This window comes from Lipotes vexillifer, unplaced genomic scaffold (genome assembly GCF_000442215.2).
Source record: "Lipotes vexillifer unplaced genomic scaffold, Lipotes_vexillifer_v1.1 scaffold1879, whole genome shotgun sequence".
NCBI classification, from domain to species: Eukaryota; Metazoa; Chordata; class Mammalia; order Artiodactyla; family Lipotidae; genus Lipotes; species Lipotes vexillifer.
Window position 1 is genome coordinate 325,517 of NW_006795858.1, and position 13,361 is coordinate 338,877.

At 45.1% G+C, this 13,361-nt stretch overlaps 1 protein-coding gene across 1 annotated transcript in view; it reads right to left on the reverse strand.

The window, feature by feature from the left end:
- The window catches only part of PDE10A (phosphodiesterase 10A), a gene marked incomplete at its 5' end in the record, with an annotated part of 175,295 nt that overhangs the window by 38,064 nt on the left and 123,870 nt on the right, over positions 1-13,361 (reverse strand). Inside the window, 4 exons of the mRNA XM_007467932.1 lie at positions 5,368-5,523; positions 8,925-9,075; positions 10,637-10,720; positions 12,974-13,116. Of these exons, the coding sequence (XP_007467994.1) occupies positions 5,368-5,523; positions 8,925-9,075; positions 10,637-10,720; positions 12,974-13,116 (534 nt within the window). The remainder of the gene's footprint in view (positions 1-5,367; positions 5,524-8,924; positions 9,076-10,636; positions 10,721-12,973; positions 13,117-13,361) is intronic.

A 13,361-nucleotide genomic window follows, 5' to 3' on the forward strand; every position in this document is an offset into this window, starting at 1 on the left:
GCCTCTCACTGCCGTGGCCTCTCCCGTTGCGGAGCACAGGCTCCGGACGCGCAGGCTCAGCGGCCATGGCTCACGGGCCCAGCCGCTCCGCGGCACGTGGGGTCTTCCCGGACCGGGGCACGAACCTGCGTCCCCTGCATCGGCAGGCGGACTCCCAACCGCTGCGCCACCACGGAAGCCCTGTTTTCTAAAATTTTGACTTCTGCGTACCAAACGTAGGGTATTCACAGAAGGCAAAAGGCAGAAAAAGGGTAGGTTCAATATTCAAAATAATCATTAACATCTTATTATGAAATATAATTTGACTATTAAAATGAACATTAATTACGAACATTAAATAAAGGAATGTTCAATGAACATTAAAATGGATTTAATATTCTATCGCTAATGGTTCTATCACCGTTGCTAAATAAAAATGCTTGGATGGGTAAGTTTTAGGTCAGAACACAAAGCTTACCCACTATCTTGTCACTGTCCACATAGAACAGTCTCCTTACCTGCAGTCATTCCACTTACCCTACACCACTGAGCCACCTTACACGCTTTGTCCTAAGGAGACATAGCTACTCAGTTTCCCCTAAATAGAACCTGGCAGTTACCAGTCGCCAAACGTTGCACACATTGTTTTGCCTTCTCTGACTCTTAGGTCCACATTCTTATCTTCACGTGACCACCACCACCCACGTCAACAGACCCGGCAGCAGGCCTGCGGGATGGAGATGAACTAGGGGCAGCGACTGTCCTCACCGGGCTTACAATTCAGAGCAGAGGAAGGCTAAACTCACAAACAGAAAATTTTTATACCACGTGAGAACTCTAGAATACGTGTATGTTTAAGAGACTCAGGGGCCATGTGGAAAAGGCACACAATTGTGCCCCAGTTATGTGGAGACGTCATAAAATACTTTCACCGGAGGAGGTACTGCCTGAGCTGAGTCTTAAAGATAAGGAGAAGCTGGCCACCAAAATAGAAAACTCTAGACAATGCACAGTTAAGAAATGGTCTAGAACTGCAAAAATACACGTACAATAGTCCTGGAACAGGCAGAGGCCATTCATAAAAGACTTGTATATCAATTCAGAAACAAAATTTATTCTTGAGGCCATGGGACCCACTGGTGGCTTTTCAAAAGGAGAATAGGGTGTCCCTGGTGGCGCAGTGGTTGAGAGTCCGCCTGCCGATGCAGGGGACACGGGTTCGTGCCCCGGTCCGGGAGGATCCCACATGCCGCGGAGCGGCTGGGCCCGTGAACCATGGCCGCTGAGCCAGCGCGTCCCCGCAACGGGAGAGGCCGCAACAGTGAGAGGCCCGCGTACCGCAAAAAAAAAAAAAAAAAAAAAAAAAAAAAAGGAGAATAACATGTTCAGACATATATTTGGAAGATAAATTTGAGAACCACAAGTTTGGGAAAATGGTGATCAATATGGGGGAAAAAGGGGCTTCCCTGGTGGCACAGTGGTTGAGAGTCCGCCTGCCGATGCAGGGGACGCGGGTTCGTGACCCGGTCCGGGAAGATCCCACATGCCGTGGAGCGGCTGGGCGCGTGAGTTATGGCCGCTGAGCCTGCGCGTCCGGAGCCTGTGCTCCGCAACGGGAGAGGCCACAACAGTGAGAGGCCCGCGTACCGCAAAAAAAAAAAAAAAAAAAAAAAAAAAAAGGGGGAAAAGTCAGTCAAACAGACAACGTCTAATGAAGGCGGAATTTGGGATGTCACTCGGGAAAAGTCCTTCATGGACACGTAGGAGACTGTACGCTCAGAGGGGCCAGTTCAGCATCCACTACAGGCGCCAAATGGGAACTCCGTCTCCCCTGAATGCCCCTCACCGCCTGTACACAGCCCCGGGCCCCAGTCACCGGGAAAACAGTCCTGAGGCCCAACGTTGAGACAAGGGGCAGCTCAGCAAAAGTTAAGAATCTGAACCTATCTTTCCTCTAATGCTTTCACGTTTCTCCTTACTTCGTTCCTGACTTAACCTCCTCCCACTGCCCACTCGGGGCGGGGCGGGGGGAGGGTGGGAACTGCCCACTGCATCTTTCTCCCTGTGACGGAAGTGAGGGCAAGTGTGAACGAACATACGCCCCTCCTGCCGTGCTGCACCGTGAATAGTTCTGTGCTAGTGTGTGAAGGACTGAGGTTAGCTTTTAAATATACTTCCCCTTTCTGTTCGCTGAGGTTGCTGTGGTCACACAGGGGGCCTCTTCCCCACGCTTCCCCAGCCGCCCAGATTATCCCATAAGTAATTGTGGCAACAACACTGAAAGTCAGCATTCGGGTTAACAATACTGTGGTCTGTAGACACACACACAGAGCCACACACACAGCTTTGAGGAGGCCTCATGGGGAGCCATCTCTAACCATCATGGTGCATTTTTTAATCTCCTCTTTGGCCACGTTGCCAAAGGACGAATAGTTGCGGGACTGCGATCCTCTGTGCAGCCAGAGCGCTGAAGACTGCCTGCGGAGATGAGGACTCCGAAGGAGAAGCCCTTCACTACCGTGACCACTGGGCGGACAGACCTATCAGAGGGCTCCGTGTGATGTAATGACATTTTGTTCTGTCTAATAATTCAGTGACTGGATGTTGAAATTAAATTTTACTCTCAGCCAAGGATATCACCTTAATTGGTCAAGTCTGGAGGTGTCCTGACAAAACTTCAAACTGGCAGGGCCTGGTGACTGGAGCTGGGGGCAAGATGAGGGGGAAGGACTCTAACAGGGTCACTGACCCATGGGGTGAGTGAGGCGCCATCACAGGAGCTGTAAAATAACTCAGCATGATTTTGGCCACACTGAATGCCAAACACAGTTCAAGCGTTTGGAAACAGAACCTTACGGTACCCCAGGCTGACACACAGGCATGAGAGCCACAGCCTATTAGGATGGCTGGGACCCCAGGCGGCCGGCCAGGTGGAACGGCAAGAAGATCCACTTGAGGGCGGAGCTGTGGACACAACAGGCATTTGTGCTTTTGCTATCACTGTCCCCCGGACCTGAAGCGTGTGCTGGCAGCTGCGAGGCAGTGAATAAATATGTTCACTATTGAAACGAATTTGAAGAGGCAGTTAGATGGATCTGAGAAGTAAAACTCAGAGGAGTTATCGTGAGCATGTATAATCAGCAGATTCTAGAGACTTCCAGAAAAGGAAGGAGCCCTCCGCCATCCTCCTGCCCATGAAGATGGGACCATGAGTTGATGCCCCCCATGTTTCTCCCTGTCACAGCTCACACAGGAGGTGTTGGTCAAGCCAGGATACAGATTCAGATTTCAACTGGTGGGCTGAACCTGCGGCCACGACGGTTCTTCTAGCCGGCTTCCCATCCCATTCGTCTGTTGAGAACCTCACCTCTCTAAAGACACAAGAACAAAGCTGCCCTTATGTTCCACCCGCCAGTGACTGAAATGCCTTCTCTAATACTCGGAATCTAACTACCCTCCAACAACTCTGTGGATGCCAACAGCGTGCTTGAACTTAATTCACTGCCTGAGTTCCCGCGATGACGCTCTGATCATTCTAGGAACACCGCATCATGTAACACGGAGCCCCCACGTGGCTGAGGGTTTGCTGAAAATGGGACAAACTGCTCTGTGCCACCTCCACTGTCAACGGCGGCAAATGGAGTAAGTCTTCCTGCCAGAAGTCTTCCTTGGCTGGGTCAGAGCCTCTCCATCCCTTCTGCTTTCTATCACTGCTGTATCACACAGTTTATATCCTATTCCATCCAGCAGCAATCCTGGCCTCTGTAAAAACTAATTCTCTTATATTTAAAATAGGTTTTCTGAGGGAACTTTATGAAGGCTATTAAAATTCATTTGCAGATTAAATTGCCAGCAATGCTGTCATAGTCATACGTATGAATTCATTTAGGACACAGGATGCACATGGGGCCCAGGGAGTCCTAATTATTTCTAAATGAAGGCGCCCTGATGTCATTTCTGGCACATACCCTTCTTCCTGGGCACATAAATAGCCTAAGGGGAAAGGAGATATAAACTGTCATAAAGTTTTATAAAATGTCTATTTACAAAAAGCATGTTCCAATGCATGTGTGTGTTAATATATATGTGTGTGTATATACACCTATTATATACACACATATATAGGTACACACATCTATATCATACACACATACAAACACATACACATATACACATATCCACACACATCTTTCATCCTGCTTAAATTTCTAGGTAGGTATGTATGTATCTATCTATCCAGCCAAACATACGTAACATACATCATTTAAAAAATAAAGTATTGGTGCCAAGGGAACATCGGGAATGGTGACTACCTATTGCTTTCAGGGATAGAACCAGCCCGGGAGCAAGGGGGACATTCAGCCACCTGCCGGATATGACTCCGTATCTGACAGACCTTTCACTCTACCCCGCAGGTCATCAGAAGAGCACCTGCACTTCAGTAAGCTCACCATTTACCTTCTCAGTCCTGAGGAAAAGGGGCCTGACCACGTAAATGTTGCTGGGTTTTGAAAAGATCTGAGTGTGCAGTACTACCAATCACTGCGACAGCTGGGACCATGAGGCGCCACTAGGAGAAGCTACGGAGAGGAAGAGAGCCCTGGGTGGTCAGGGGAGGCCTGGGCTACACCAGAAAGGAAAACTGCACCAAGTGGCAGACACCTTTCTGCTTCGCAAGTCGCCCACAGCCAGGCGCTGCTGAGGTCCTGCCGGGGCTTTGCGTCACAACCTTAAAAATTCCAAATCCTTCCCGTAGACACGTAATCAGAAGATCTAATAAGATTTCTCTTCCTATTTTGGGGTGCTGACAGTGAGAGGAAGCAATGGGGTCCACTATTCTTAAGTCGAACATAGATCACATTTTAAAAATTGTCTGTGAGAGGAGTCAGAGCATTATGAGGCGATAGTTACGTAGTTAAGATGACTTTGGGAAAAAGGTTTGAAGTGCAGAAGGAGCGTACATATCTCACAGGGAAGGGAGACCTGTCAGCATCCACATCAGTCACTAAGGACATCTCAAAAGCAAGAAAACTCAATTTAAAAACACACAAAAGAAAAAATAAAAGAACTTCAATGCACTTAAAATCTTGTTTGCCTAACGTTCAAGATTCGTTGTTCAACACATTCTGGTTCAAGAACGTGATGATCCACGTGGATTAAATTAACTATGTGAAACAAACTTTGCCTTAGGGTATAACGTACTTAAAAATCAAATGTGATTACAAAATATATATAAATCTTTTAAAAAAGATTTTACGATAAAATGTAGCTGCTGTTTCTAAAGGAAGCCAGGAGAATATCCCTCTTTTACGTATAAACCGTGGGTCTCTCTGACAAGACGACGCACACACGGGGCAGCGGGCAGGCACGTGGCCCTGGGCGCCTCACCTGAAGGATGGAAACGGTCTGGGAGAAGTGATGCTGTTCCATGGTCGACGTGGAGTATAGTGCTGCGAGGGGGTGGTCGAATTTCTGCAGGTAGCTGTTACTGAAGCCCCTGTGGTCCAGGTCATGGCACAGACACGCAATAAGCAGTCCCTTGCGCTTAAGGAGAAACCACAGTGCACAGATGTTCAAAACAAAGAAATGGGACATGAGGAACGTTACGGTTAGTATTCTTATCATACTGACTTCTGTCGCTGATGCAGCCAACATGCTCATGAATGCCTGAAATAACAGATAATCTAACTTCTTTTTTAACCAGTTTCTTTGTCTTTCTGCTTATGAACTTAACAGTCAAATTATTCTTGAGTTTTCCTGATCGACTCTGGTAAAAAGAGTAGGTGGTATCAAATTAAAGCAAATGTTCCAAAGAATCCCAGATAAAGCAAGTCTGCAAAAGGAGAGGGCAGTATCAGTTCTTCACTCAAAAATCTATTCAATATTAAATTCTAACGATGTTACTGCTATCATAAATGAGGAATATAGCAAGTAAATCATAAAGCATTTGAAAAATGGCAAATTGTATACAAAAAGATAAAAGGAAGAGCAGGCTGAAGGGGACAGGTGAGAGGCGGGTGTCTGTGATGTACAGCAGTTAGGATGGGCCTCAGACAGGCAGAAGCGCAGGTGAAGGGGAGAAGCAGGCGGCTCCCGGGGGCGGGGGCGGGGGCGGGGCTCTCAGCCAGCGCACATCCTGGCAGGGGAGCCTGCCCGCGAGTCACAGGACCAGAGTCACGTGACCAAGACTGACCACTGCGGGGGTTGCGGGGAGAGGAGGACAGAGAGGAACAACGTGAGGGCAGGGCAGGGCAGGGGAGGGTAAAGATATTATCTGTGATCCAGGGACCGATGGCGGGGTTTTTAGCAGAGCAGTGACATCATCTAGCTGACGTTCTTTAAAGGTCCCCACGGTGGCCACTGTACTGAGAACAGACTCCAGGAGGGTGGGAGAGAACTGGGGGAGGCTTTCGTCGTGACTCGGGCAAAACATAACAGAAGCTTAGACCAGGACGCCAGCAACACAGGCTTAGGAGACATGACTAAAGTCTGGAAGATCAGCAGAGCTTTCTGGCAGGCTGGGCATGAGAAGAAAGGAGGGCAGGACGCCGAGCGGGGGAGGGGAAGCCAAGCCTGAGGGCCAGGTCATCAGCCTTAGACGCTGATGGACGGGGTCGTCACTGAGAAGGGAAAGTTGAAGGGGGAGCGGGCTGGGAGGAGCGCTCGCGAACCGAGGGTGCTGGGGGTCCTTGGGAGCCACGTGAGAACAGCGACGCAAAGAGGAAAGCCTGACCCTTGGACCCGCACGGCCCCTGGACCAGAGCGTTTTCTGGGGGGTGATGGGGCTGCTTTCAGAGAAAAGGGGAGGAGAGGAATTGCAGGCGGCCACAGCACAGCGGCTCCACCGGGGGCCGGCGGCAAAGAAGAGCCTAGAAATCCGGAGGGAGCCGAGCGGACAGGCAGAGGCAGAGGGCGCAGTGAGGCGGAGACCCCAGCCTGCGACCTGCACGGGATGCAGAGCCTGCGGGGGACCCAGCGCGGAGGGAGCGGGGAGGGAGGAACCGCGAGGGCAGAGGGACCTCTGAGACCAGGGCAACTGGCAGGGCGGCTCTGGACAGGAGCCCGGGCAGCATCGGAGGAGGGCGTGAAGCCGGCGTGCGCGGCGCCACCTGCCGCGGGGCCGGCGCCTGCAGAGAGCCCCACAGGGCCACTGCGCCTGCGCCCTGCTGCTGCCTTAGTCTCGCGGAGCCGCGCTGGTTTCTCCTGCCACCTAATGGGCAGGGAGGTCGCCCCGGGCACCCGCACCCCTAAACTATGCGGTAGGCAGGGGACCAACCCTAAGTGTTCGGAGGTCTTAAGACACTGAACTGTGTATGTTCTGAGGGTCGTTTTGTTTGGGGGCTGTTCCCATATTTTATGCTGCAACGTCAGCCATAATGAATCTGGTAAGAAATGTCAAGGTTGTAAAATCTGGCACAATAGATAAAAAGCTTTCTAATTCCTTTTAACCTATTTTATTTGTATTGATGTTCAATAGTTTTGTCAAGTGTATGCCAGAATCAAGCATCTGAAAATAATTTACAAAGAACTACCTTTGTTAACTTTTCCTTTAAAAACATCAAATGATCATTTCTAAAGCTCTACTAGAGATTACATATGCACCTTATAAAATATATTTTAAATACTTATGTATGTTATTTTGGGGTTATTTTTAGCCAAAAGACCTGAAGTTTCTGGAGAACCAGAATGATATAATTCTAGAAACTTAAATGGAAGTCAATATATAGTAACAAAACTTATCTCATTTGTCTTAAAACTTTTCCATTTTTGAATATAAATTTTAATATAATCCAAAAGAATAATTTCTATAATTCTCAAGCTTACAAGCTAACTTTTGGCAGAAAAGATAATAAAATTGCTTTCTTAAAAGGAAGTGAATGGAGAAATACTGAAATTTTAAAAAATATGGGGTTCAATGAGATGGAAAATTGTTTAGAAAAATTTATATTAAAAAAGAAAAATTTTCATCGTGTGTGTGATAAATAATAAATTATTGATTAGGCTAAGCCCCATCTAAAGATTATTAATAAAAAAAGGAACCTTTTGACTCTTTCTTTACAATAGCATTTTTTTTCTAAAATGCATCTTTCAAGTTTCCCACCCAAATTGTGAATTTGGTCTGACAGGATGGAAAGGACAGGACTAGACCTCAGGGTTCTAGTGTTGGTGGACGTGACCTGGGGAGAAGCACAATTTCTTTATCACAGAGACGGCAGCCCCCTTTTCTTCACATGTCCTGAAGCAGGAGGAGGGAAGGGTGGATTCGAGTTAGGGCTTTCCTAGGGCTGCTGGGACCTTGTGGAGAGAAGGCAGCGAGGCCGTCAGGAAGGTCCCGCCTGGGAGGAGCACAGCTGGGACGAAGGCGCCCCATTACCAAATTCGGGCTGGGCATTCAAGGAAGGGGCTCGACAGCAGTGCATGAATGGACTAGGCATCCCCAAATCTTCTCTGAGTGTGTCACCAACTCCAAGTCTGTAAAGTCCGGTGAATCAGTGGAACAGTGCCGAGCCCCTGTTCCCTTATGCTAGAGAAGGTCAAATAAGCATTTATGTTTTAATTGTATTTAGTGCTCTGGGTTCTCAGATGGGTAGGATATGTCTCCATTACCCAGGGCATAAGGGCATAGAGAACAATTCACTTTGTTTACATCCTTTCAGAAGAATTCAGCTTTAACGGGGAAGAAAGACTACAAAAATGAGTGTTTCCTTGAGGGACATTTTGATGAAGTTGGAATTTCTGTATCTACATTGCTTATACAAAATAATAGGGAAAATGCTTGGGTACAACAATTTAAAAAGTGTGCTTCTGTGAATTTACGGAACCAAAATTTGCCCTGGAATGACAATAGAGTCACCTAATTATATCATAAATGTACTGCAGACATAGAGTACTTCAACCCACTCAGGTTATTTGAAGCGGGAGAAAGAAAGGGTGTGCACACCCACCTCGAGTTCGGTGAAGAGCCCGTGGTTGTTCTGGAGTATGGCATACATGCAGTGTGCCACCGTGACCGCGTGCTTCCAGTTGTGGTAAGGGACCCGACGATAGTTTTTCTTCACAGACATGATAAAACGACACAACTTTTCAAGCTCAAAGCTGTGTGGAAAAGAAATTGTCATGATAGAAACTGGTAAAGAACCAGTACGTTCCAGGAGACCACTAGATGTGCACGTCTGTCCTGTACACGCTTGCACGGGTGAACACTTCCGCCGGGATGGGATGCAGGAGCACGGGGGCCTCACTCACCAACCTCCCCACTGCTTCTCCAGCCAGGTGAGAGAGGCAGACTCTTTGGTGGCTCGTGCTCTGACACGGTAACGGGCCCACCGGGGAGCAAATCCCAGAATCAGCTTGCCGTTACCCATCATGAACGCCCGCCACCTCTTCCTTAGCTTTCAAGCAACTCCTGCATCCCATCATGCTCAACAGACAACAGCATATCATCATCCTGTTCAAGGGTATTTTTAGCTAAGTTTTTCCAGAAAGCATATTCAGATTCACAAACTGCAAACATGTATACTATAAGAATTTCCTAGGTGAGTGATTTTCCTTTCAAGAGGAATCCAAATTACCATGGGACACTCAAATTATTAAGCGGTGGTAGCAGATGGCTATATCCAAATCTTGACGCAGTCCATGAAAGAATATGACGTATTTTATCATACAATATGGTTATAAATTTTTATGTGTATCCTGTGTTTACACGTATTTAAAGCCCCACCAACTCTCTCAGTGGATTTAAGGCAGCTTAAGACAAAGGCATATCAATATGAAACAGGACTCCCCGAAATACCAAAGAGATGAGAGTCCATAAAACCTCTAAATACATATAACCGTTATCTTTCTCCACTGAAAATTTCCAAATGTCCCTGAAGTGTGAGGTATATGATTTTAAGAGTTTCAACTGGTCGAAGTCTCAATTGCTATCTAAGAAATAAGTGGCATTAGTTACACTGTGTGCATCCTTTTGAGACAATAATTTATAAAAGTTGCTGATGGAAATAAGAGAAAACACAGAATTCAATAGGAAACAAGTGACAATTTAGTTCTAGAGATGCTAAGAGCCTCTATAAGCCACATAATGACTGAATTAGTAAAAAAAAAGAGAAAAAGAAAATTATTCCTTGCATTTTAAGTATGTTTTTAAGCTGTAAAAAAAAAAAAAAAAACCCAGATACAAAGTCATGAAAGGCCTCTAGGACAGGCCACAAGGAGAGGAGAGAGATTTGCAAGGAAAGGGCAACATAACTTCATTACTAACAAAGAACTAGACTTTGGATTAGGAGACCTGTTTCCTTCACACTTGTTTTAACTGATATATCGAAGTTAAAGGTGAAAGTCGATGTCAAATGTGTATGTACATTCCAAAACACACCTGAAAACAGTATGCAATTATGTTGAGAAGTAACCTCTATCTCTTTTAGCTCCACCTATATCCTTCTGATCACCTGGTTAGACCTGGTTGTTAACCAAGGGGCAGCCTCTGAGGGAATCTAAAAAGGCTGCACATTTGTCCAATAATCTTAGCCTTTTTAATTTAAATATCTAGAAAAACAATTTCTATATGGCATATTTAAGGTAATTATCAACCAAGAAAGTGGTGAGGCATTTAGGTAGGGAAGGAGGATTTTAAAGCAAGTGTGTGGGTCACACATACCAGGCTGTTCCACAGGACCGGTGGACCATGTAGACGAAAATTCCAGGCCACATGTTTTCAAAGGGACCGATGTCAAAGTGGAACCTGAAATAAACAGAAAGCACAGGTCATGAGCAAATGTAATTACTTAGGATAAACATAATAACAAGTAAAGGGAGTAATTTAACTTTTTGCCTATCAAGAGACTAAAAAAATACTGGGAGTTCGGCCCCCTCTTCCTGCCTCTCTCAGTCACATCTCTGTTGTATTCAAAGGTTTCCAGCAGGAAATTCCACACATTCCCTCAGGAACTTAGTCCAAGATCTAAGCCATTGCTTAATTCTTTATTAAGCAATCTGTAAAAAAAGGAATGTTGTGTTTGTTATCAGAGCAATGACAAAGTTCAAAATAATTAGATTATGAGCCCTACAACTCACAGATACGGGGGAGGATCTCATCTGAAATTTTCTGAGAGATGAAAATTAGTCTATTTCCTATTTTAATCCAGAGAAAAGTTTCATAAATATTAACATCCAAAGTTATTACCTATTTTTCATGTGCTAATTTGGTTACAAACATTTAACCCAAATAAGCAGAACGGGAAAGTATTAAAAGAGACCATTTTCCTCTCGTTACAGCACTTCTGACACCAAATGTGTGAGTTTTCCACACCAAGCAATTCTCCGGTTCTCCGCAGATGCCAGCTGATTTCCTGCAATTCAGTTCAATTCTGTCACTACCTGGAGTTAATGCAGACCCCAGAGGTTAGGGGCACAGGCCCACAGGCTGCCCCCACTTGAAACATCAATCACAAGCCCAGGCCACCCACACTCTAATCCATTGGCTGTTCCCACAACCCCTCCTCAGGTCAGATGATGCACTAGGACAGCTCCAGAACTCAGGGAGACACTTCGTTTACTATCACCGGTTTACTATGAGGGATACAACGCAGGAAGAGCCAAGCCAAAGAGATGCACAGGGTGAGGTAGGGGGGAGGGCTGTGGAGCTCCCATGCCTCTCTGGGGGCACCCCCTTTATAGCACCTGATGCCTTCACCAACCTGGAAACTCGCCGAACCCCTTGGTTAGGGTTTTTTGGAGGTTCCAGTACATGGGTATGGTTGACTAAATCACGGATCACTGGTGATTAGCTTAATCCCCAGTTCTCCCTGGAAAGGAGTCCAAGGGTAAGGCTGACTTCCAACCCTCTAATCATATGCTGGTTTCTCTGGCAACTGGCCCTCATCCTCCGAGAGCCACTCAAAAACTCAGGGTGGCTGAAAGAGGTTTAATATGAGTAACAAAAGATGCCTCTCTCACCCAGATCACTCAGGGAATTACAAGAGTAAAAGGAGCTCTGTGCCAGGAACTAGCTACAAAGACTATAGTCATATATTTCTTATTATATCACAACATATACTATATATATATATATGTGTGTGTATATATATATATATATATATATACACATATACACACACACACACACACACACACACACTATATAATACATATGCTGTTAAAAGATAAACTGAAGCGTATTAAAAATCTTAAGAGTTTATTTGAGCAAAAACCCATTTGAATAGGGCAGCACCAACTTAAAGCGGTTGAGCGCTTTGGTGACAGGAGCCATGGAAACACATCTAAAGACGCAAAGAAAAGAAATTATTTGATTGGCTACAGCTTAAGGCCTAATTGGCTGTTCAGAACTGGCTGTCCTTAGCATTTCCATCTCGTTACCTTGAGGCATTTACAGGTTTTGATTTACAGGTTCGTTTACTAGGCCAGCAGGGCATTAAAGTCACATCAGTCTAACGGCCTCCTTGTTTAATTAATTTAAGAATATTCTGTTTCCAAGTATAAACAAATATCAGCTCTGGATCACTTCTGAAGATCTTTTATGTGGTTATATAGTGTTGGCTTGTACTTCTAACGGGCAGGTCCTACCACCAGTAACAAATACATTAGCATAGGATTAGAAACAAAGTGTGAAAGTTGAACTATTTATTACTAAATTCTCAGATTTAATTTGTAAATTTAAAATTATATGGAAATGAAAACTTTCAGCTATCTGATATTAAATGTCATTTTGAATATTAAATATTACATAGTGTAAAGTGTGCAAAAGACTAAAGAGAAAAGCTAACATTTAGGTTAAATCATTTCAAAATGGTATTCAGACTTTTTTTTTAAAGATAAAGAGATCTGGCTTTTCCTTCCTTCCAAGGGGAAAATGGCAACACAAGAAACCACACATGTAATATGGTATTTATGATTCTAATTCTAGAACCCATTTCACTTTAAATTCAATCAAATTAAAAATCTGTTCCTGAAGAAACTGACAAGACAAAACTCTCACAGTTCAATTTCTTTGCAAAGACGGGCGGGAAGGTTGAAATGCATGAGGCCTTGCCATTCCTCTGCAGTACAAATGCTATGATAGGACAGCTTCTCCATGGTGACCCGGTAAATGCACTCCGAATGACGAATTCTATGATACATCTGGAAAGCAAATCCAACAGAGGAAAAATAAAGAACGTTTAAAGTAGTTTTGTCATTAAAGTTCAGAATTTGGTATAAAAAAATCAGAACTATAATTGGATTCACTGTTACTTTCCATTGACTACTATTACTATATATATATTTCCATATACACTGAAGATATCCATGACACATGTGACTCTGAAGATACAAATAGTTTTTTAAAAAATTATATCTCCTTTTTTTTTTTTTTTTTTTTTTTTTTG